The sequence below is a fragment of the Eumetopias jubatus genome, unplaced genomic scaffold, assembly GCF_037043125.1.
Source record: "Eumetopias jubatus isolate StellerSeaLion01/CBP00866 unplaced genomic scaffold, mEumJub1_p1.0 scaffold_17, whole genome shotgun sequence".
Classification (NCBI taxonomy): domain Eukaryota; kingdom Metazoa; phylum Chordata; class Mammalia; order Carnivora; family Otariidae; genus Eumetopias; species Eumetopias jubatus.
In genome coordinates, this window is record NW_028274823.1 from 50,831,643 (window position 1) to 50,856,463 (window position 24,821).

At 46.7% G+C, this 24,821-nt stretch overlaps 1 protein-coding gene across 3 annotated transcripts in view; it reads left to right on the top strand.

Moving 5' to 3' along the window:
- The window catches only part of POLR3A (RNA polymerase III subunit A), a 48,921-nt gene that overhangs the window by 17,777 nt on the left and 6,323 nt on the right, over nt 1-24,821 (top strand). For 2 of the 3 annotated variants that reach the window (XR_015767146.1, XM_028109657.2), the window contains exons 12-27: nt 3,201-3,270; nt 3,695-3,822; nt 3,923-4,061; nt 5,551-5,715; nt 8,187-8,359; nt 10,106-10,217; nt 11,050-11,168; nt 12,766-12,903; nt 14,714-14,884; nt 15,810-15,923; nt 20,847-20,933; nt 21,024-21,106; nt 21,691-21,861; nt 22,847-22,940; nt 23,112-23,204; nt 24,294-24,458. Coding sequence is in view for 2 of the 3 variants with exons in the window: in XM_028109657.2 (XP_027965458.1) it covers nt 3,201-3,270; nt 3,695-3,822; nt 3,923-4,061; nt 5,551-5,715; nt 8,187-8,359; nt 10,106-10,217; nt 11,050-11,168; nt 12,766-12,903; nt 14,714-14,884; nt 15,810-15,923; nt 20,847-20,933; nt 21,024-21,106; nt 21,691-21,861; nt 22,847-22,940; nt 23,112-23,204; nt 24,294-24,458 (2,022 nt within the window). In the remaining variant the exon portion in view is untranslated. Of the gene's footprint in view, nt 1-3,200; nt 3,271-3,694; nt 3,823-3,922; nt 4,062-5,550; nt 5,716-8,186; nt 8,360-10,105; nt 10,218-11,049; nt 11,169-12,765; nt 12,904-14,713; nt 14,885-15,809; nt 15,924-20,846; nt 20,934-21,023; nt 21,107-21,690; nt 21,862-22,846; nt 22,941-23,111; nt 23,205-23,700; nt 23,801-24,293; nt 24,459-24,821 lie in introns of those variants that run through there. The other variant, XM_088020181.1, reaches the window with a different exon arrangement.

Below are 24,821 nucleotides of genomic sequence, written 5' to 3' on the forward strand. Positions count from 1 at the left end.
GAAGGCAGTTCTGCAGGCATATCTATTAAACTACAGGAGGATTTGGTGGGGACAGGAAGGAGGGGCTGCATTCTTGGCCTGCCTGGGTTCTTCATGCCTGAAGTTGACCTAGTTTTTCTGGTAAAGTGAAGTATTTAATGTGGTGCAGATTTTGTGTGTACACTTAACTACTAAGAAATTCATGTGGGTAAAATACCCTGTGGTCTTCAATTTTTTAAAACATCGATTCTTATTTATTCAAGTGTTCCAGCATAACGGAGTTACTTAAATAAGATTTTTACATATCATAACTTCTCTGTTTTCTTTATTTCCACCTCTTTTTATCTGTTTGTTCCTTATCCTTGAATTTAGATACTTGTTGTGGTCATGGTTTGTGATAGCCTCTGTTTTCCTTTTTACTACTAAATGTATTATAGGGGCGCCTGGGTGGCTCAGTTGGTTAAGTGTCGGACTCTTGGTTTTGGCTCGGGTCATGATCTCAGGATCGTGAAATCAAGCCCCTCATGGAGCCTGCTTAAGATTCTCTCTCTCTTCTTCTCCATCATCCCCTCCCCCCTTTAAAAAATTAATAAATATAAATTTAAAAATAAATGCCCCCATTTGTAGTTAAGTCTTCATAATTATTGATTATAATGGCTTTACAGATTTTCACCAGGTTAACACACCAAGGTTCATCTACCTTCTGTTGAGAATTGAGGGTATTTTCCCTGTTTTGCTCTGAGGATGAACCCTTCAATGGCCATCTTTCTGTATTTGGAATCTTTCTTCCTGTGAATTATTTCTTCAGACTCCTCAGCCTTTTAAAATGATTTGGTTGATGCTTATTGAGCACCTACTGTGTGCCAAGTACTCTTCTAGGAACACAGCACAGAATAAGAAAGTCAAAGTTCTTGTTCTCATCCCTATTCAAACAGAGAGAAGTGAAGAATAAACAACTATAGGGTGCCTGGGTGGCTCAGTCGGTTAAGCGACTGCCTTCGGCTCAGGTCATGATCCTGGAGTCCTGGGATGGAGTCCCGCATCGGGCTCCCTGCTCAGCAGGGAGTCTGCTTCTCCCTCTGACCCTCTTCCCTCTCGTGCTCTCTCTCATTCTCTCTCTCTCAAATAAATAAATAAAATCTTTAAAAAAAAAAAAGAATAAGCAAGTGTAAAATAGGTCAGGTGGTGGTAAGTGCAGAGAAAAAAAGAACAAAGCACAGCAAGGAGGAAAGAAAATGAGAGGGGTCCTATTCCATAGAGGATGGTCAAGGAGGGCCATTGAAATGATAACACTTGAGCCTGCTTCTGAAAGAAGTGGGAGAACGAGCAACGTGACCATCCGCATAAGAGCAGGCCAAGCAGAGGAACAACAGGAGCAAAGACCCTGTGGTATGATCATACCTGGCGTGACAAGAGGTAGCCTGTTTGCTCCTAAGCATCAGTATTTGTAGCAGTTATGATGAGTGCTGTGTTAGGTGTTGGTGGACAGCGAGAGAGATGATGCAGGGGGGTGGTCACGAATGAGTTCCATGCTCCCGCAGTCAGGTGGTGTAGTGATCATTCCTTCTGACCTTGCACTCTCCTTGCTAGTAAGCGCTCCAGAGGACATAAGCAGAGTTGCAAAATTACTTGTAATAAAACATTAGAAACAATGTCCACCAATAAAAAATTGGTAAGATTAGATGATGTCACATTCATACCACAAAATCCTGTGCAGCCCTCAAAAATGATGATACAGTATGTAGAGTTGTTGGCTAAAAGCTACTTGTGATTTATTTTTTATTTAAAAAATGTATTAAAAAATGTAAAACCATGTATGACATGATCCTATTTTGTTTGGTAAAGAGATGCTTCTATGTTTGTAAAAACGTTTCTAGACAGAGGTTGGAAGGGTTATATACTAAAATCTTATAAATAGCAGTTCTTTGGCAGTTCCGTGCAGAGATTTTTTTTGGATTTTTTATTTTTTCACCTTTTTTCGTGTTTATATTTTTAGATTTTTCTCTATAAAGAACATACTATTTTTTGTAATAAAAAGTAATGTTTAGATGTTGCCAGTGATATCAGCTGTGTAACTGGTTTCTAGTGATAATGGTCTGTCGCCCACCAGTTGGACTTTAGCAATGACTTTGGTACTGAAGTTCCATTTTGTTGTAACATATTTCATTGGTTAAAAATGACAGTAAAACACAGGCTCCCAGGATATTGGGTTGGAAGAACCTTTAGTTCCCATCAGGACAAATCCCCTCAATTTTATGTAAGAAAATCATCATCTACTGTATTGACTCAGCAGTTCTGACTCAGTGGAGTGGGTATGGCTCTAGCCTGAGTGTAGTCCCAAATTACCCAGGAGACTTGCAAAGTATGCAGATCCCAGCTTCATGTGCTCAGCCCCCAGACCACCTCCCTAACCCGCCTCAGAGAGATTCTCGAAAGCAGGCATGAACAACTGTCTTCCAGCCCTAGTTGGAGGATCACTGTTGCGTGCAGCGTTCACAAGAAGGCAGAAACAGGTCTCTCCCTGGAAGGGCCTTTTACTCCAGGTGAGGTTGCCCAGACAACCCACAAGTAACACAAGCATCTCCACATCAAGATTTGAGCAAATTTATCTGTCAGTTACATCTCAACAATAGCAAAAGTTGAGCAAATGCATTCTGATGCATAGAATCTTCTTTAAACTTATTAATTATGCCCTGAACAACTAGCACCCCTTTTTGCTCAGTTTAGGCACTCGTTAAATTTTAATTAAATCCTGTTAATTATTGTTAGAACCCAGTGTCTTGATCAAGAGAAGTTCAGCAGTTCTGCCATCATTGTGGAGAGGTATGAAATTGGTTGACCTCAAAGGTAGCAGTGCTATCATCATTCATAGAAGTGAATTTCCTTTGAAGAAGTGCGTTTATTAATAACCAGAAAGTCTTACACATATGGCGTTCTTGTAGGAATCCAAAACAACTTCACTCAGGATTGATTTTAGTGTTGGTAGGAACGTCTGAGGCCCGTTTCTTATCTCCCCTTGGCAGGTAAAGGAAAGAGGAGCTGGTGACAAAGCTGGGATCGGGACCCCTGTCTTCATTTCTCAGACTCTTTTCCGCTCGCCAGCTATTTGGTATTTATTTGCAGCAGTTCAGAGTCTTTATGGTGCCGTTCCGTGGCCTGTATCATGCAATCCAAAGAACGTATGGATGGAATGGCTAATGTATTGTTTGTTTTTCCTTCAGACGAAAGCAAATCTGGTAACACCAAGGAATGGAGAACCACTGATTGCTGCTATTCAGGATTTTCTGACAGGTTTGTGTGTGAAGTCACTTGAAGGGAGACTGGAACGCCAGGATTTTCTTTCCCAGTGAATCGTGTCACAACTTAGCTGTGTAATTCCCTGGGCTTAATTCTGTTGTTCGTTTACTAAGTGTTGACTGTGAACCGACTTGAGAGATTTTGTGTTGGTTGGTTATGCCTGGAATCAGTAAGCATTTGTTGAGCTTCTCAGGTGCCCTAGACATTTTTCTAAGCACTGGAGATACAGCATTGAGTCAAACGAAGTCCCTCTCCTTGTGGAGCTTCGATTCTGGTTGGAGGAGAGAGCCAGCAAATAGCTCTATGTTTTAATTTACTCTTTTGGTAGTAGCCCACATTGATTTTAAAATCGAAACCTTGTGATTGTCTCACAATTTCATTCCATTTCTTTCTGTTGTGTTATTGCCAACATTCGTAGGTGCCTATCTCCTCACCCTTAAGGACACTTTCTTTGACCGCGCCAAGGCTTGCCAAATCATTGCTTCAATATTGGTTGGCAAGGATGAGAAAATTAAAGTTCACCTCCCACCCCCGACAATACTAAAGGTTTGTGTGGATGCCTGGGGTGCTGGTGGCTGGTTAGCCCGCGAGCACTGTGCAGTCGAAACCAGGCTCAGCCAACTGATGCGGTGGCTTCCTTCTGCAGCCTGTCACCCTATGGACAGGAAAGCAGATCTTCAGTGTCATCCTCAGACCAAGTGATGACAACCCAGTGAGGGCCAACCTCCGAACCAAGGGCAAGCAGTACTGCGGCAAAGGAGAAGATCTCTGTGTCAATGATTCCTGTGAGTGAAGGCAGCAGGGTGGAAGGGGGCGGAAAACGGGTGGCCAGTGACTGCCTTCCCGGAGCAAGCAAATCCGAGGTTGCTCTTAGGCCGGAAGTTTATTCGGGGAAATGTAGTTGGTGTTTCTCCTCTCAGATGTGACTCCCCATTTCTCTAAAAAGTAGAGATCATGTAGGTATGTGATCCAGTGATTAGAATGTTCTTCTCCAGAGCTCCAGATGTGTTTTAGGTGATGAGTTTCTGTAAATTCATGCAATTTCTTTTATTTTGCCCCTACCCTTTTTTTTTTTGCCATCAGCAAGGGTCTCATTTTTTAAGGTATATAATTTATTATTTTACTTCCAAAAATGTATTCGTTGTCTAAAAGCATAATTAATAGGACTGTTTTTTTTACTGCCTCCTGGTCAGTGAGTTTTTTTGTAACATGAAGATGAGGTGTAACCATGAGAGGATTTAAATGTTAAACCATCTGAGTCATCCAGACTAGTTCAACCCGAAGTATGGTCCACGGACCAATGCCATTCAGCCAGCGTTTGGTTTGTTGAGTGAGCTCTTTTGCTTCCCCTCAGACTGCTAACAAGCAGTTCCCCAGCGGACTACTGTGAATGGCACTGACTTTGAATGGGCTTTGTTAGCCAGGCCTTGTGACAAGAAATAGTTCTCCAGGACTCTGCACAGAAGAACTGAACTGCAGAGTCTCTGAGGGTCAAGACTTCTACTGTTTTGTCATGAAGAATAAATGTTTCAAAGGGCACCAATTTTTCTCAGGTTTATAACCATTACTTTGAAAATATATTGTCTGGTCTTCAAGGTGTTTTGGCTTCTTGTTTTAGATTGTGTTTTGTTTCTACCTAGATGTGAATTTCATTTTGTGGTATAGGCTCTTCTAGGTGCCATTAGCTTTCATTCTCTTGTGTGAATAGCAATGTGCTTTTTAGTTTATAGAGTACTTTGTTGCACATGATTTCATCAGATGCTCAAATTGTCCCTGTGACATAAAGATGACAATTGGTCAACACTGTCATTCTCAGTTCACAGTTGAAAATGAGGGTCAGGTAGTACATTTAAGAGTTAGGATTGTGAAGTAACTAACTGGGTTTTTCATGCTTTTCAAAAGTCCCTAGATTTCTCTTCTTTCTCCTCAGACTTTTTTTTTTTTTAAGATTTTATTTATTTGACACAGAGAGACAGAGCGAGTGAGGGAACACAAGCAGGGGGAAAGGGAGAGGGAGAAGACTCCCGGCTGAGTAAGGAGCCCGATGCGGGGCTCAATCCCAGGACCCTGGGATCACAACCTGAGCCAAAGGCAGACGCTTAACAACTGAGCCACCCAGGCGCCCCACTCCTCAGACGTTTTTAGAGAATTTTTATTTGCTCTGCTTTAATTTTCAATATGGGAAGGTATCTTCTCAACCACGTCATGTTCATTTTGGAACAAGGCTAACTCAGTAGTAATTGTTTAAGTGCACGGCCATCGTTATCCTTGCAGACGTTACTATCCAGAACAGTGAGCTGATGAGTGGCAGTATGGACAAGGGAACTCTGGGGTCCGGATCCAAAAACAACATTTTCTACATTTTGCTGCGAGACTGGGGGCAGAACGAAGCGGCCGATGCGATGTCGCGGCTTGCCAGGCTGGCTCCTGTCTACCTCTGTGAGTACCTCAGGATCCTCGTTTTATTGCGGTACTTGCTGAGGTTTAGGGGCTCTGTGCTGTTTCCTTCTTTTACCTCTAACTCCCCCCACCCCCACACAGCACACACAATGTACCTGTGCACAGGAAAGGAGACTTACTCCCGGCTGAATCATGTGTGCCTTCATCTCATGAAATTAGCTCAGTACTGACCGGTTTCGTTCAGATTTGAATTTGCTGTTGAGTTCTTGTCTCATGTGTGCAGTAGCCCCCTGTTGCCCCTCAGACAGGGTCCTTAGACCAAGGGCCCTTCCAGGTTCCTCCCAGGTGCCCGCGCTCCAACCTCAGCCCCCTGGGCCCCCGTGACTGGGCCCTGCCAGGCCCTCATCCTCCCCCACCCCCCACCCCGCACTGTTCCATTCCCTTTGTTTGCTCGGACTTAGAGCAGGCCCTGGGCCAGATTGTTACATGCCCAGAAGCATTGTTATTCAGCTCCCACACTTGATCGATTCTCTGGCTGGGTATAGAACTCTGGATTGAATTCTGTCTTTCCTCGGAATTTTGAAGGTCCTGCTCTCCTCTAGCCCTCAGAGCTACTGTTAAAGTGGATTTCTATTCCTATTTTCAAATTGTTGTATCTGTCTTTTCATTCTGGAAGCATTGAGAATCTCATCCTCTGTTTTTGGTGTTCTGGAAATTCATAGTGGTACTCCCTTGGAATGGGTCTCTTCACTGTGCTCTGCGAGCTCTCTTCATCTGTCACCATATGTCCTTCAGTTGTGGAAATGTTCTCGTGTTTGGTTTGGTTTTTGGGTTTTTGTTGTTGGTATTGGTAATTTCTCACCTTAATTATCTCTGTTCTTTTTGGAATTCCCGTTCATTGTGTAAGTAGAGCTTCTAGATCAGCTGTCTGATTTCCTTATCTTCTTTTCCCTGTTGTCCATCTCCTTATTTCTGGATTTCTTTTATCTTTTTTTTTTTAAGACTTACTCATTTCAGATAGAGAGCTAGAGACAGCGCGTGCACATGAGTAGGGGGAGGGGCAAATGGTGAGGGAGAAGCCGACTCCCTGCTGTGCAGGGAGCCCAAGGTGGGGCTCGATCCCAGGACCCTGGGATCATGACCTGAGCTGAAGGCAGACGCTTAACCATCTGAGCCACCCAGGCGCCCCTCCTTTTATCTTTTAAAGTGATTTGTTTTATTGATTTTTTTTAATTTTAACTATCATTTATTTAGCTTCCAACCATATGTTCCATTGTTCTTCTTTGTAGGTGTAGTTTTTTTGCTTTTCGGGAGTTTTTTTGGGTTTTTTGTTTTTTGTTTTTTAAGCCTTCCTGTTCTTGATCTCCAGATACATCATCTCTCTCAGACACAATATTTTTCATAGTTTTATTTGCTCCCTGAATTTTCTCCTTACTTTCATTTTTCTGTGCACTTGCTGTCTTCAGTCTTTCATGTTGAAGACTTCCCTCAAATATCTGGTGGTCCCTGGCTATCCATTCATACTTTTAGGAGTGAGACACCAAACACTGATAAGAAATGTAGCCTGTTGGTTGTTGGGCTTCTCTGTCCCTTGATTGAGCTGCAAGCCAACATTTTTGTTGAGAAACTGCCAAATATTCCTATCAGTAATGCTATTCTCTAGGGAGGCTTGGTTTCTCCAGGGACATATCCTCCAGTCTCAGTCTCCCCCCACAGTGGTTGAGACCTGCTTGCCAGGATTCTGGGAGCTGGACAGGGAAAGGGGCCAAGGGATCACAGCCATGGAATATACTTTGCCTCATGCCCTGCTTTCCAGTCGTTCCCATCTTTTTGCACCTAGTATCCCCCAGTCCAGAGCTCTCTAATTCCATTAGTAAACTCCCATCTCCCACAGGAAAATACTGATATTCCACCAGGTTTCCTTATTTCCAACACATACATTATCTGCAGCATCTGCAGAAGCTGATGGTACAGTTTCTGAGCCTTTTCAGACTCGTGGGTCCTCATTTCCACAGCCACTCTTAGGCATCCCTTCCCCACGCTACGAAGCCAGGTGCCTCTTGTTCACCCATTTCTACATAGGTTAGGGCTAGGTAATTGGTGGGGCATAGTTCCCTCAATGGTAGGGTTTTTTTGTGCTTTAGAATGATTTCTGAAGAAGCAAGAGGGAGTGGGCAGAAAGATCTCTAAGATGGTATCTTAGAACAAGAAATCAGATGGCTCACTTTCTATTGCTGGCTTCCTCCGGCTGCTTTTTAGTGTTTAATATCAGTTTGCTTTATATTATAATTAGTTGGAGACAATACTTGCCCCCCACTGGGTTGTAAGGTCTCTGACAGGATTCAGTGAGTCTTGGTCATTTCTATATAATTTACTAGGAACTGCCGTGATACATTTTTATTTAATTGGATCATGATATGTTTTCTGAAGGTGTAAACTTGTTTCCGTGTAGTATGTTGACGAACATTCGTGGCCCTCTCTTTCTGCTCTACCTGCCAACTATTCTGCAGCAAACCGTGGATTCTCCATTGGGATTGGTGACGTCACACCTGGTCAAGGACTGCTGAAGGCCAAGTATGAGTTGCTGAATGCTGGCTATAAAAAATGTGATGAGTACATCGAAGCCCTGAACACAGGCAAGCTGCAGCAGCAGCCTGGCTGCACCGCTGAGGAGACTCTGGAGGTGCGTCTGGCTCTTCGGGTGGGTTAGCCACTTGGTCCGCGTGGGCTTGTGCTGCAAGCCGGAAGAGAAGGTAGCAGAGGGGAGGGAGAAATCAACACCATGGCTTTAGCCCCAGGTCAGCTCTGTGCTGCCTGGGTGTGTGCTTGTTCATTTAATGAGGGACCTTCAATCAGATCCATTACATCCCTAGCAGCTTTCATGTTCCTAGGTGGTACAGACATGGCTGTCTGCTCACTCGACCACATGGGGCTGCTCTTATTCCAGCATTACACTTAGGCCCCTGCTGTAACTGGTACTGCAGTGCTTCTGCCCTTTCTATTTCTAGCATCTCTCCAGTAGAGACCGGCAACCACAGCTCTTTAAATGGATGGTCTTTGATGGGTCCCCTGGCTGGCTCAGTCGGTAGAGCATGCGACTCTTGATCTCAGGGTTGTAGGTTCGAGCCCCACATCGGGTGTAGAGATTACTTAAACATAAAATCTTTAAAAAATAAAATAAAAATCAACAGATGGTCTTCGAAAGAGACTCAGACACAGAAGAGAGAAAATTCAGAAAAGTCTGAGAGTCACATGCCTAGCTGCTGCCCCTGTCACCTTTGAAACTAGGTTAGCTGAGACCTTGACCAGCTAGTGTCAGAATCAGAAGGACCACCAGCCTCTGCGAGCCCTACATTCTCTCTCAGGCAGCCTGCATCAGCAGTCTGACTGCACCAGGATTTTGCCTGGCTCTCTCCAGTCTCCGCTGCAGCCCCGGCTCAGGGCTTTAACTCACCTAAGTGTGGAAGAACGGAGAAGCAGTAAGAAATTTTCCGATGAAAGGAATTTTTCATGAACTAGGAAGAAAGCAGAGTTGTATAGGCACTATTGACCATTAGCTCATTCTTTTTTTTTTTTTTAAAGATTTTATTTATTTATTCATGAGAGACGGGGGGGGGAGAGAGAGAGAGAGAGAGAAGCAGAGGGAGAAGCAGGCTCCCAAGGAGCAGGGAGCCCGATGCGGGACTCGATCCCAGGACCTTGGGATCATGACCTGAGCCGAAGGCAGATGCTTAACCATCTGAGCCACCCAGGCGCCCCCATTAGCTCATTCTTAATCTCACTGAGTCTTAAGAGAGAGAGAAACAGAGGTTTCTCATTGACTTACCTGGAAAGTTACCTGGGGCTTCTGCAGTACTTGTTTTCCGTGGAACCTGACTCCTCACTGATTCAGCACCCTAAATTGTGAGTTGAGAAAGGATAGCCTGTGGAAGAGCTCAAAGACTAGAATATTCTTGTGGAGTCACTTTATCACACGCTCTTAACTGGTGGAAATTCACATGTGTACTTGGAAAGTAAAATAACAAGAGGTAAATTTTATAATAGTACAAGCAATTCTCCTTTACTGTATACCACGTGTTAGCTTATGCTTCTTACGTTTATTTAAGCGGGTATGTATGTATACAGTAATGTACACACGGACGTAGTATGCTATAGGGCCCTCGCTATACACAAAGCCATTCGCATTCTACCTTATGGGCCATTTAAGGGATTTAAAAAATAAATAAGGATTTTTCAGGGTTTTATTACTAATCAGTTGTACCTTAAGCACTGATTTTAGAACCTCGTGGAAGATGTGGGTCTTCATAGATAAGGCTTGAAAACCTTAAGTGGAAATCTAACATCTGGCTTAAACTTTTTCAAATTTCAGTGTCAGATTGAACACTGGTAGTTGACAGAGCCCCCATGCGCCTCTCTTCCTCCCTGCCAGGCTCTGATCCTGAAGGAGCTGTCTGTGATCCGAGACCACGCAGGCAGTGCCTGTCTCCGGGAGCTAGATAAGAGCAACAGCCCACTCACCATGGCTCTGTGCGGCTCCAAGGGTGAGTGCAGCTCCGGCTGCCACTGTCCCCATCCTCCGCATGGGCTGGCAGGGGTCGTGCCAGGAAATGTACACATCATAACTTCAGACCTTTCATTTATAAGGGGATAGCTTTTTAAATCATATGTAGAGAAAGAGACTTAATTATTTGCATGGTGGTAATTTAACTCCCCTGGAGGAACTTGTATAATCCGTGTGGATTTCAGAGCACAGGGATGCTTCAAGCAAACTTGACCTTATTTAAAAAAAAAAAAATTTCTGAACTAGTATATCTGAGCTAATATATTTAATGATGTGGCAAAACACTTTAATTTTATAGTTATTTAGGACCTGAAAGCATTAGGTTGCATGGTACTGCACTCAGATTCAAAACCTCCCTGCTTCTGTTTCTGTAAATTTTTTTAGCAGAATAAAGTCCAACTTTGCTGCCTTTCCCCCCAGGATTCTCCTTCCTGCCCCTGGTACACATGCATGCCCCCAACTTTCCCATTCCTGTGTCCTTCCTTCCCATTCTTCCGCTTACCTTGGAATTCCTTGTCCCCTTTCATGTCCAAATCGTAGTGTTCTGCCACTGTTCAGCCTGGTCGCAGACTCACCTGCAAGTCTTTCTTCCAGCCCCAAAGTGCTGACTCCCTGCTGAGCTCTGCCTGCCATCCTTCTGCCTTTGTTCTGTTACTGAGGGCTCTATCCTATACTGTTCTCATTCTGGCTCTTACTGGCCCTAGACCGGGAGCCTGCTACGTCACAGTCCTGTTTTATCCCACACATCTGCTCGTACTTCAGTTAATGTTATTTTGGTAAACGAATGTTATATTCCTAACCTGTTTCCCCAGGTTCTTTCATTAACATATCACAGATGATTGCCTGTGTGGGACAGCAGGCCATCAGTGGCTCTCGAGTGCCAGATGGCTTTGAAAACAGGTCCTTGCCTCACTTTGAAAAACACTCAAAGGTAAGTGTAGCAGCTCAGGCAGAGCTTTGAAGGGCGACCAACGGCACAGGAGAGGAACCGGAGCGTGTGCTGCCAACTAAGGCGTTCCTGGAGGAGGTGTTGTGAGGCCGGGGCTGCTCAGGGTCTTTCCTCATCCCCGACTGAGTCATGTAGGACCCTGTTAGACTCGCAGCTATAAAACTGGATCGATACCCGCTTCTTTGTTTTCTCTTCAAGGAGGAGGATTTCAGGGTCCTATCCAGCTTACGTTCAGTAATCAGAATGTAAGGTTACCTCATGCATGATCCATTTGTATGCTTATTTTGGGGGCACTGACATCAAAGTATGGTGATTTTAAAATAGTGATGATAGGAGCCACGATAAAACAGCCAGGAAATTCCAGACTCCTCTCGAGTTCTCAAACTTAGTTTTTTGGTTTTTTGATTTGTTTGCTTGTTTGTTTTTGAGAGAGAGAGAGAGAGAGAGCCTGTGCTCATGCATGTGAGCAGGGGGAGAGGGGCAGAAGGAGAAAGAATCATAAGCAGGCTCCACACCCAGCACAGAGCCTGATGCGGGGCCCGATCTCACAACCCTGAGACCATAACCTGAACCAAAATCGTGACCTGAGCCAGAATCAAGAGGCAGACACTTAAACAACTGAGCCACCCAGGCACTCCTCAAACTCAGTTTTTAAATGACCTCTGGGTTTCATTGGCCTTGTGGTTTGAGGGCTAATATAAGCAGAGATAGACAAAGATAGACAAATCTGTGCTGGGCTTTTTCTGGAACTCAGGGGCAAACAACTATTAAATCTAGTTGAGGAACTTAGAGTAGATTTGGTTACTCAGATTGTGGATTTGGAGTCAGCTCTGATTCCCATTAAAGCACAGATGCCCTAGCTGCTACTGTCCCATGGGACTGCAGAGTTTTTGTCCAGCCCCACTTGGGGAGACAGGACTGCTGTACTGAGAGTGTATGGGTACTCTCTGTATCCAGATAGCCCCAGGAACATTTTAGGGTCTCTGCCCAAGATCAGAATTCACTAGAAGTCAGACAGCCAAGTGGTCATGGGAATGGTGCCTGCTGTGTGGGTCAGGTTCACAGTTCTAAGGGAACCTGATGAGTTTAGGGGAGAGGCTGGGGGCATCCAGAATTCTTGGTCCACTTGCCTGCTGCTGGCCCTAGCACCAGCCCTGACTGGGACCTCATCCTCACTTTTCTCTGGGAAGGATAGTTTATGCCAAGTTATTCCTCCTTTAGGAAAGGGCTTGTATGGGACGCCTGGGTGGCTCAGTCGGTTGGACATCTGCCTTCGGCTCAGGTCATGATCCCAGGGTCCTGGGATCAAGTCCCGCATCGGGCTCCCTACTCAATGGGAGCCTGCTTCTCCCTCTGCTTGCAGCTCCCCTTGCTTGTGCTCCCTCTGTCAAATAAATAAATTTTAAAAATCTTTTTAAAAAAAGAGGAAAGGGCTTGTAAAGGCTGCCCCTTCATGAGCGTGCACTGACCAGGTATTTATAGTCTAAAGGTGGGGCATTTTGTGATTTGAATGGGTTTTGAAGTTGTGGACCTTGAAGGTTTTTTTGTTTCATTCTTTTTTTCCCCCACCTCTCTTCAGCTCCCAGCTGCCAAAGGCTTTGTGGCTAATAGCTTTTATTCCGGTTTGACACCGACCGAGTTTTTCTTCCACACAATGGCTGGCCGGGAAGGTCTCGTCGACACAGCCGTAAAGACCGCTGAAACAGGGTACATGCAGGTAATTCAAAGAAATATAGGCCATTTGCGGCTGGGCAGGACAAGATTCTGAGGATTTTGACTGCTGAGTGTTTACATATTTTGTACATGAGCTGTAATGTATCGGGTCTTAGTATTTAAAAGGAAAAATTGAGAAATGCAGGTGCCGTAGAAACAAACAGACTAAAAGGATAATGTGTTCACTTCATCCCGTGTGCCTCAAGGGACTCAGATCAGGCCAGAACCACACACACCAAAGCTCTGCTGAGAACATGGACTGGAAGTGCATCCGGGGACACATCATTGACCTCACTGGGCCTCTGTGTCCTAATACATGAAGATGGAGATGATAGTACCGCCCGATCGCTGAGAGGGCTCTCCTTCTATGTGGCAACTATTTGTGTAACCTGTTATTAGGATAATTTTAACTGACGCCAAGAACTTACTCCAGTGCCGGCAGAGGCCTTGGCCACTTGGAGGGATGGCTCTTTATCCATTGTTTGCACAGTTCCAGGATAATGGGCTCAGGGGGCCAAAAGGAAACTAGACTAGAGGGTTTCCCAATGCCTATGCTTCTCCAGCCGCTGTAAAAATACCCCGAATGGCAGAGGAGCGAGAACACATCCCGACTTTGTTCTTCCATAAGACCACAAGCAAAGGATTTCTTTTCATTCTCTATCATTTTCTACCCTGTCCTCTATGATCTGTGTTTGTTTTTACATTTTTTCAATGTTTTTTCTCCTTATAACACCAGATAAAGTTAAATCTCCCAGTTGCTGGGCCCTGCCCTCACTGTGGCTTTGTTTCCCCTCTCCCCCCGCTGTGGACCCCAGTCTGAGAAGCACAGCCCTCTGCAGGCTGGGACAGCAGGACTGATAAAGCAGGCATGGGGCTGAGGGAGCCGGAGCAAACAGGGCTGCTGCGGGTGGGAGCGGACTCGGGTCAGCAGTCAGCTCTGTCCATAAGCTGGCCTGTACGTGTGTATCCTCATCGATACTTCCCTTTTCGTTATCTTTGGATGGGAAATTGCCCTTCAGTTTTGGAGTGTGTTGCTTTTGTCAGAAACCCAACAGACTGTGAAATGCTTTTCACCACTCTTGCCAGAATGTCTTTTGACTTTATTTTTTTGACTTTACCTTTTTGAAGTAGAGTATGACTTTCCCAGAGCAGTGTGTTAACCTAGAACAAATTTGTTCTGGCATGAGGGATTTTTGTTTTGAAGTTGCCTGGAGGAAGATTTCGCTCTCTCTGATTCACTGAGCCACGGTCACATTGCTGGCTGGAGTGTTCTGCTGGTGGAAGGTTCTCCCTAAGCAGATCTGAGGAATGGCTGCTGCCCGCTGGTTCAGACACAATGCTGTCCCTGTTCTTCCCCCTGTGTCCCAGAAGAGGGCCTGCACCTGATCCTCTGTAATTCATATTGAAGCCCACAGGGGTCCTGGATTAAGTTGTGTTTAGAAATGCAAAGCTGTTGCATTAATTTGTACCTTAGGGAGAAAGAGAGGGAAGGCAAAACAGCCTAGGAAAATAGCTAGTGTTTGCAGAGTCCTTTGGGGGTGATGGGGCTTAAATTGCATGTACTCAAAAATACACTAGAGTGCGTGAGGTTGGAGCATATTCTAAATCCCCCTGCACAGGCTCTCGGGCCACTTTTGAGCTTGTTGTTCTGAGCGTCAGGGGACTCTTTTTAAAAGAGATGTCTAATACAATGTTTTAACTGATGAAAGTACTAGTAACCTTGAAACTTAGTGTTGCAGATCCCATCCTCTGCACATGTGACTAGTCTTCTCAAAGCAACTGAGCCTTTGTTTCCTCTCCTTCTCTTCCTTTAGAGGAGGCTCGTCAAGTCCCTTGAAGATCTGTGCTCACAGTATGACCTGACAGTCCGAAGCTCTACGGGTGATATTATCCAGTTCATTTACGGGGGAGATGGCTTGGATCCTGCAGCTATGGAGGGAAAAGATGAACCGTTAGAGTTCAAAAGAGTTCTGGACAACATCAAAGTAAGATTTAGCATTATATCTGGGGTTAGAGTGTTTCTGAGAATGTGTGTTTGGAATGGAGGTGTCCTCTGGAGTTTCACACACAGTTAATGCCTCAGTTATTTCTACCCAGCTACTGGGTTAGTATGTTTCTTCCTGTGTACTCTGCATAATTTTCCCAAATAGTAAGGGAAAGTATTTTTTCGGTTTCAGAGTCTAGCATTGGTAGTGATTGCACAGAAGAGGACTTTGGGTTTCTCTCTGTCTGGTGAAGCGTATTACAGGCCAGGGTTAAAAGTCGTGGGTGTTGAGAAGCAAGCCTTAAACTTTTACTAAAGCACATACTTTAACCGGGGGTGTAATTTAGAACAACTTTTTCAGAAGGTAGTTTGACAATACTGATCTGAATTTAAATGTGGGTGTCTTTTGACGCGGTGGTTCCACTTATAGAAATTTGCCTTACAGAAATGATCTAAATGTGCCAAGAGTGGTTTTCCAACATCGTTTATAATAAAGGCAAATCATCAGTAAAGTATAAATCAAATACATAGTGATTTGCTCATATATTAGGGTAATATGCAGCCATTAAAACTTTGGGGAAATCCCATGAGCTTGGGGATGGGATTTTCACTCCTGAAATGTTTGGGTTTTTTTAAAACAACAATATATATTTCTAACACGAATCTGGGGTGGGGTGAAGGTTGTAATGGAATAATACCCACTCTTCCACAAGTCTTCGTGTGGGGTAGAGTGGGGTTATCCCGTTGTCACCTTCATACTAAAGGTAGACTGTAAAATACGTTTTGAAAGAAAAAAAAAATCACAGGTTGGTAAAAGCTCGAACTGAGAAAAGTCATTTTGTCTCTTATAAATTCTTTCACTTAATACTGCCCCCCACCCTTGGTCACCCCCATACACATCACACTATCTCCTTTTGATACTCGAGGCAGTCTTCCCGTGTCAGAGCGAGCCTGCGCTAAGTAAAAATGAACTGGTCCTGACCACTGAGTCGATCATGAAGAAGACTGAGTTCCTCTGCTGCCAGGACAGCTTCCTGCAGGTGAGTTCTGCTGCTGGGGGTGCGCACCCAGCTTGGCCATCACCAAGAGATGGTTGCTGCGTTCCAGCAGGTGGATTTTATAAGCAAGGGTGGGGAGGGCATTAAGAGTGTTTCTTTGTTGGGCGCCTGGGTGGCTCAGTTGGTTAAGCGACTGCCTTCAGCTCGGGTCATGATCCTGGAGTCTTACATCGGGCTCCCTGCTCGGCAGGGAGTCTGCTTCTCCCTCTGACCTTTCTCTCTCTCAATCTCTCTCTCAAATAAATAAATAAAATTAAAAAAAAAAAAAAGAGTGTTTCTTTGTTAAAAATTTCAGGACTGGCTCAGGCAAAATTTCACCAGCCAACATGAAGAATTTATATCATGTCCTTCTTAGTGTATGTCTCTCACTCGAGTGTCTCCCTCCTAGAAAAATACCTCCTTTAGAGAACTAATTTTTTTTTTAAAGATTTTATGTATTTATTTGACTGAGAGAGACACAGAGAGAGAGGGAACACAAGCAGGTGGAGTGGGGAAGGGAGAAGCAGGCTTCCTGCCGAGCAGGGAGCCCGATGCGGGGCTCAATCCCAGGACCCTGGGGTCATGACCTGAGCCACCCAGGTGCCCAAGAACTGATTTTTTTTTTTTTTTAACCATGTCCCTACCAACCCCTTTACCCACTTCCCCATCTTAAGGGACCAGCTCTTCCCACAGTCATTGTGAATCGTAGTGATTTTTTTTCCTAGTGGTGGTGTTTTATTTTTATTTTTTAAAGATTTTATTTGTAAGTAATCTCTACACCAAGGCAGGGCTCGAACCCATAACCCGGAGATGAAGAGTCACCTGCTCTACCGACTGAGCCAGCCAGGTGCCCGTAGTGGTGGTGTTTTAAATTGCTCTTCCTGTTGCGATAGTGTGGATCCTAAGTTCATTGAGTCAGCCAGCCTTCTTCTTCCAGGGCGCTGTTACCTTGATATCCTCTTAAGGTTTTTTAGTTTGTTGGTTTTTTGTTTTTTGTTTTTTAATTTCACTGACCTGCTCAAGCATCTCCTTCCTGTTTATAATCATAGTTATGATCAAAAGCAGAGGGATACAGAAACCAGTAAATGATGGTAGCCTCTGTGTACCAATCAGTGACTCAAATTCAGCACAGAATTGTCAGGAATCTTTCCCTTTCAGTATATCAGAAATGACAGCAGTAAAGTGAAACATAAGTGAGAATGTTTTAGTTAAGGAAGCTCTTGACTCTTTTTATATGTTGAGGTGTGAAAGGGGAAAAAGAGACTCTTCCAGATTTTAATAAGTTTAAAATCCAGAGTATGGCAAGGCTGAATGCCTTTGTTTTGTTTTGTTTTTATAAATTTTCTTATTCTTTTTTTTTAACATATTAAAATTGTGATTTGGTTTTTATACATGATTGTATTCACTTATTTACTTTTTTGTTTATCCTCAAAGACCTTAACTGAGACAGGCTATGAGAAATATAACGAGGTACCACACTGAGCATGCTGGGAATGCTGAGCATAAGGGGTGAAGTCTGCAGCAGTCCGGCTGTTGGCCCTCCCCGGACTCGACAGGCTTCCGCCCCATTTCTGGCACACGTGGCTTCCCTGTCCATCACTCTGGCTCCTTTCTTGCCTTTGACAGGGTTTAACGGGTGCCCCCCCTGGCCCGCAGTGTGTGCTTCCTCAGGGAGTACTTCTAGCCCTCAATACGTGTCACACACCCCAGAGATGACTAAATGTGTCCATGCCCTCCAGGGGCTCACAATCTAATGAACTCAAGTCCAAAATCCACTGGCCAGAACAGCTGTGTCTGAGCCCCTCATGTGTTCTCCAGCCCCAGCCTGTGCCAGAGCTGAGGCCCTCCGGGAGCCACTGCCCGTGCTCGCAGATGTGCTGTGGAGTGAGTGTGAGAACGTAACTGCTGGTTAGCCATGTGATTAATTGCCTGCCAGTTGCCGTGTTGTGAGTTCCTCTTAGTATGCATGGGTTGGTTCACCTGAACTCTTAGTAGCTTATTTGAGTTTTCATTTCTACAAAGTGAGCTTTTTTTTTTTTTTGACCTAACTTTTAGAAAATCCACCCTAACTTTTGTGTAAGGAAAACCGTTCCTTTCAGCAAAGCCACTGGAAGCATGTCCATTTGGGTGGTAGCTGAAAGACCTCATTTCCAGTGCCCTAGGCTGGGAAGTGGTTTTCAGTGCGTGTTCTTTTCCTCGCACGGGCCGAGTTCCTCAGATGAAAATCCCCTGGGTCTGCTCAGCCTTGGGCTCTCGCTGCAGTTCTGCTGTGCCGGCAGTGGGGCGGCCTTGAACACCTGGGATCAACAGCTCGCCCTGAAGAACACGACCAGAGCTAGATGAGTAGGCTGGGGAAGGGACTCAGCAGTGCGAAAGAGGTTCTCTGCGCTGAGTGTCGCAGAGAGGGCGGGAGGTGGCAGCAGCTGTGAGTGCCTCTGCCGAGCAGAGCCGCGCCAGGAGAGACTGTCCCACTGCCCCCCACGGTCTAGGTTCCACCTCTGGCTTGCAGTCACTGACTGCCTAAAAGTGTGGTCTCCCTCTCACAGTCAGTAAGTAAACCGGGAGAGCTGCTCTTTAAGAAGAATTTCTTGAAAACATTTCAGATCTTGTAAATTAATAAAAGTCCTTTCTGTAGAATGATGACGGAAGGGCACAGTACCCCTCTTGTATTCCACACTTTCTCGAGAAGGAAGAGAGCTGGCCCACAAGAGCAGTCATCACAAGAAAGCTACGTTCATAAACAGGGGTTAGAGTATGATGGACCTCAGGCAGCCCCTTGGTTAGCTGGGCTCCGAGGAGACAGAAATCACCAGTGGGCAAGGATGACATTGCAGAACCTCTTGCCCCAAGAGCAGTCTTCAGAGAAAGCATCTGACTTCAAGGAGAGGCCTGTCGCCTTGGCCAAGCCCGTGACCTCCCTGAGCCCCTCAGGGCCCTCCGCTCTAGAGCGATGGGGTTAATGCCATGCCACCTCACAGGGAGGTCTCACCCCGCCAGGCAGCAGCTGACTGGGGACAGCCCATGAGCCTTGGACCATTTGGATATAATAAGCTAAGGCCATTTAAAATAAGAACATTAAGTATTAGCGGGTTTTGCTTTCAGAAAATACAGTAACTAGAAATTGCTACGTGGTCTGTGGGAGGCTAAAGAGACTTATTGTTGCAAGGTTAAAGTAGAACTGGGCTCTAGGAAGTTTTAAGCTCTCTGTGGGTGCCGATAGGGTTTTATTTTTGTAAGAGTAGGCTGCTGGTTCCATCGCTTTAAAATATTTGTTTCACAAATAATGCAATATATGTTAAAAAAAAAAAAGAAGAAGATAGCAGGAGGGGAAGAATGAAGGGGAGTAAGTCGGAGGGGGAGACGAACCATGAGAGACGATGGACTCTGAAAAACAAACTGAGGGTTCTAGAGGGGAGGGGGGTGGGGGGATGGGTTGGCCTGGTGATGGGTATTAGGGAGGGCACGTTCTGCGTGGAGCACTGGGTGTTATGCACAAACAATGAATCATGGAGCACTACATCCAAAACTAATGATGTAATGTATGGTGATTAACATAACAATTAAAAAATTTAAGATGAAAATAAATATTTGTTTCAGACAAAACAGACATTTTCAGCTATGTGATACAGACGGAGTAGACTTTGGGTAGGGGGCATGTAGGCCTTCTCCTTAGGGGTCCCTCGGTCTGCCTTGAAATGGAGAAACAGGACTTCCCCCTGCCCTTGGGCTGTCCACGTGTGTGGATCTACCCTCAGCCAGCCACACAGAGCAGCTGGGTGCCTGCAGGGACATTCAGGAGTGACAGTTAAGCTCACTGCCACTGTTATTTGTCCAAAGTCAGTGAGGGAAATTCTATTTCCAGGAGCGCTGCTGAGGCGAAGTGTAGTCTAGCCACTCTTTCCACATTCTCACAAACACCCCTGGATCACACTAGAGCGGCTGATCACCAGCCCCCAGGCCCGTGTCACAGCAGCCTCTGAAGGATTTTGTCACTGCATGGCATGTGCCATCCACTCACCTGGGAAGTGCTCTTAGAGTCGGTCCCACAGCGCTTGACATCTGAGCCCCCGGGAGCAAGGCTTTGATGGACATAGCTCACTAAAGCCCATCACCCCCTCCGTAAGTCCTCCTTGAGTGCTAGCCAATCCTTGTTCTAGATCCTGGCTCCAGGGGTGACCACTGGGCTGGTTTATGTCAGAGATACACCACAAATTGTGAAACAGGTTTTCCACTTTGAGTGATTACCAGAAAATGTAAGTCTGTGGCCTTTAGCCCTGCCCTGTGCTTCGTCCACATGATGTCCTTGTCACCTTCCTTGCTCCATGTAGTCCCCATCCGGGGCTTAAAGTGCTACTTTGCAATACAGAGGGGACTGCAGACACTGATGTTTCATTCCCAGCCTGGTTTCCAGGAATCCTTACAAAGTCCTAATTGTTGGGAAGGGCAAGTGAGGCGGGAGGTGGGGGTGAGGCAGAGGTGAGGGTCAGAGAGAGAAAGAGAAGCAGGGATTTGGGCGTGTCTTCTTTGAAATGAAGGCAAGCCGAAACCGTGTGTTTGAAATGTATATAGCGTCTTCAAAGCTGTGCTTTAGCTGGTACTTCTGTTGATCATAACTTCAGGAGAAAGCCTCAAACCTAAGCCCGTTTAGAGACTCCCAAGTTTATAAATGGTACAGTTCTAGTTGTTCGGAGCTGGGTGGATGCAGGCGACATGTATGCCCAGAGAGCAGAGGAGATGGCGTCCACGCCGGGCTCTCCTGCTGTGGCCCCTGCTGGCTGTGTGGGGGGCCGCGTGGGACGGGGTGGAGAGGGCATCACTAGCCATCACAAAACTGGTGGGCGCATCGCACTACCGAAGTTTGTAAAACACACTGCCATCCAGATCCCCAAGAAATACACAACTGATGTTTGCTGTGTATTCTTTCAGGAAATAAAAAATTTCGTCAAGGGCGTTTCTGAGAAGATCAAGAAGACCAGAGATAAATACGGCATCAACGACAACGGCACGACAGAGGTAGCGCTCAGCTTCCCCGACGGGCTCGGGTGCCCCCAACGGGCTCGGGTCCCACAGCCTGACCCGCACACTTGGTTTCTGTTCCTACAGCCCCGTGTGTTGTACCAGTTGGACCGGATCACCCCCACCCAAATCGAAAAGTTCCTGGAGACCTGTAGGGACAAGTACATGAGGTACGGATGCTAATTTGCCTGGACTGCCAGGCAGGCGTGTGGGGTTCCTGTCCTTTCCATTTCCCCACTGGAGCGAGGTCCTGCACCAGCTCTGCTTATCCACTGCCAGTGTTCGAGCAGGTTCTGTCACCTCTTCTCTTAGGGTCTCTGGTGGGGAGGCAGCCTGGATGTTCCAAGATGGGGAAATAATTGCGAAGACATTTCTGAGTGTCTTCCTCCCCCGTGGAGTAGCTTGGCGGGTGCTGGCTGCACTGTCCGCCGTCAGCTCCATTTGTTAGCAGAGCTCTTGGCGCTTCTCCAGGCAGTCGATGTTTGGGCCCAGTCACTGCACACAGACCACAAGTAGCCACACAGTGTTCACTTCCATCATCGGGCCCCTGTGACTGCTGCACCCCCTCCGCACCCCCCTGTCTGCACCTCTGGCTGATCCGTGCCAGGTTCTTCCTGTCACAAGCACAGCCTGGCTCATAGCATATTCCCTCCTGACCCTGGCGACACCTGCATTTTTTTCTGTTGAAAGGAGATAACCAGAAGCCTCTTCCCAATAGTTTTCTGGACTATTCTTTCATACCCTTACCTTCTAGGGCGCAGATGGAGCCAGGTTCTGCGGTGGGTGCACTGTGTGCCCAGAGCATTGGGGAGCCAGGCACCCAGATGACCCTGAAGACTTTCCACTTCGCGGGCGTGGCGTCCATGAACATCACCCTGGGTGTGCCCCGGATCAAAGAGATCATCAATGCTTCCAAGGCCATCAGGTGCCTGCCCCCGTCTCCCATCTGTTCTCATGCTGCCTGTCGTGCGATTCTCTTACCACGTGTGGTACTCTGGGCAGTATTGTCAACTCTGGCAGCATGCTTGTCTTCATCAGATCCAGGTTTTTAAAAAACCCACTTGAGAAAAAATAAGTGGAAACTGGGTACAGTCACAAGTGGGGCAGTGGTTCTCTGTGGCCACAAGTCAACATAAAAAATGACTGGAAAGACTGTATCAATATGTCTGTGTAGATTTAAACTTCAGATGTTGTTATTCCCAACTGAAGCCTGACTGGTGAGTCTGTCACTTGAGCTGTGGCCACAGTCTATGACTCCCTAGTGGTTTCGTGGTAGGGTTTGTAGGTCATCTGAGACCGGAAAAAGGTAGAAATGCATTACAGTACATTCTGTGACCTCATCATGATTCACCTGTGATCTGAATCCCCCAAAGTGATGACAAATAGCATCCAAGGAGGGAACACGGCGCTTGGTTCTAGAGCAGCAACGGTGGGCGTCCAGGGTGGCAGGAGCTCTGCTGCCACCACCAGCTGTCCCGGTCTTTCCTGGGGGTGCGTGGTCGGGGGACGCCAGCCAGGACAGGGAGGGCAGAAGCCGGCGGCAAGTGATTGGCAGGTGTCCTGGCGAGGTGGTGATGCGGGCGGGGTGGAGGAAGCTCTACAGCACGAGTGTAAAGGGTCAGTACAGAATCGAAATAACTATACCTGCCGGGACCAGAGAGGAAGAGATAGGCCTGCTTGGTCAGGAATAACGTTCCAAAAACCGTCTCATTTTGGAACTCACTGATGGTTGCCGCGTGAGATCTAAAAATGGAAAGTCTGGATAAGAAAGTCTGTGAGGCCCCCAGTGAGTGCTCCGGAAATTGCAGTGGCCTTTAGCCCTGGGATTCCAGTAGTGCCCGGGCGTCACGCGGCAGCGGCCTCCCGGCAGGCTTTCCCAGGCCATAACCGCGGCCCCCGTCTTCTCTCAGCACCCCGATCATCACGGCGCAGCTGGATAAGGACGACGACGCGGACTACGCTCGCCTCGTGAAGGGCAGAATCGAGAAAACCCTCTTGGGAGAGGTAAGAAGTCCGTCTTGGTGACAAGAGCTCTAGAGCGGCAGTGTGGCGAGCCCGCGCCTAAGCTCCAGCTGTGCTGGGCCTGCTGGCCACGTGGCCACGCTGTCCCGTGTCCCCCAAAATGAGCAGCGCCACACAATGGCTGTGTAACGTTCTGGTCTGCTGACACAACAGATTTCCGAGTATATTGAAGAAGTGTTTCTTCCGGATGACTGCTTTATCCTCGTCAAGCTCTCCCTGGAACGGATCAGACTTCTGAGACTGGAAGTAAGTCACGTCATTAAATGTGGGCAGGAGGTCATCCTCTGTGAGTCCCAAGATGGGCGCTGATAACCTGTTGTGGGAGCTAATAAGCCAGGCACGAGAAGCATTGAGGAGGCTTTGTTGGGTTTCTGTTCTGTAAGGGTCTTTAGTGTACCTTCCCATTCTCTCTCTCTGAACCTGAACCTGACACACACGTTCCCATCTAAAGACACACGGGAAATTTGTTGAAACTGTGTGAGGCCACAATAGCCGGTTGCCGTGACACAGTATTAGAGGGTCTGGCAGGAGCGCGGGGCCACCTGTGTCTTACTCACCTGTGGGCCCCCAGCTCAGCACCTGGCTGGCTTGGCGAATGTTTTTGTCTGGGTGGACTAGTCTGGCTTAATATTACTAGTGTTCACAGACAGGTAAAGAGCGAGAAATTGTAGCCTTTCTCACAGAGCAGCTGAGGCACAGGTGCAAACTGAGTAACTTTCTGGCACCTTCCTCTTCCTCTCAGGCAGTTAACACCCATCCTGGCCACATTGTGTCTCAGCCTGCTCTCTCAAGTACCACGTTCGTGTTGCCCATAGACTGTGATTCCAGAACTGAGCAGCCAGGTCTCCAGGCTGGGGGCTTCTCTAGCCTAGCTCTGGCCACCTGCCTTGTGGCTCTTGTACCAGAAGGACTGGGTTGCATCAAGGCCTGTGGCCCGTGAGCAGTTGTGGTGAGGTCAGGTAAAGGGGAGGCTTCACTGACACACAGATTGTCCTGCTCTCCAGGCCCCTGCCTCCTGGAACCACCCTGGAGCCTATGTGTGTTGTTGTGAATGGAGCATGCATTTTCAGTGGGGGCAGAAGTTGGTTTGGGGTGACGGGAGGTTGTGAAGAAAGTCTCCTCTGTTTACAAGTAAAGTAGATACACTTACGCGGTATATAAGCAAATACATAGTATGTCTCATGTTAAAATTTTACAGTGAGGAATGAGATTAAGGGAAAAAGTGAGGCTTGTCATGGGGCAGTGATGGAAAAAGGCCAAGAAACACTGGAATCGAAGCCTCCATCCCTGTCAGTAACGTCCTGGGTGCGTGGCCCGTGTCTGACCACCTTGCAGGTGAACGCTGAGACGGTGCGCTATTCCATCTGCATGTCCAAGCTCCGCGTGAAGCCTGGCGATGTGGCCGTTCACGGCGAGGCTGTGGTGTGTGTCACCCCCAGAGAGAACAGCAAGAGCTCCATGTACTATGTGCTGCAGTTCCTGAAGGAGGATCTCCCCAAGGTGAGACAAAAGTCCCCTCTTGGGGCTCCCACCCAGTCTAATGCCTGGGGATTTGTAGAGGGAGAGACCATATTTACCTCTAGCCCGAATACCCAGGTGTCAGGCAACCTAAGGACTGTGTCACTACAGAGACTGAGGAGGGTGTCCATTTTTTCTTTTTTGCCACATCCCTCTGGAATCAGTCAGGTTTTTCCCATCTCTGCCCTGCCACACCAAGTCTGCCTGTTAGATTCCTGTCAGTTCTCTGATAAAACTGATGTAGACTGTGGTATGGCCCCCTGACCTTGTGCTTTCTCCCTAACCCCAACAGCACACGGGCACTTTTAGTTTGGTATGTTCCCGATAAACCCCGCTGAGAAACGG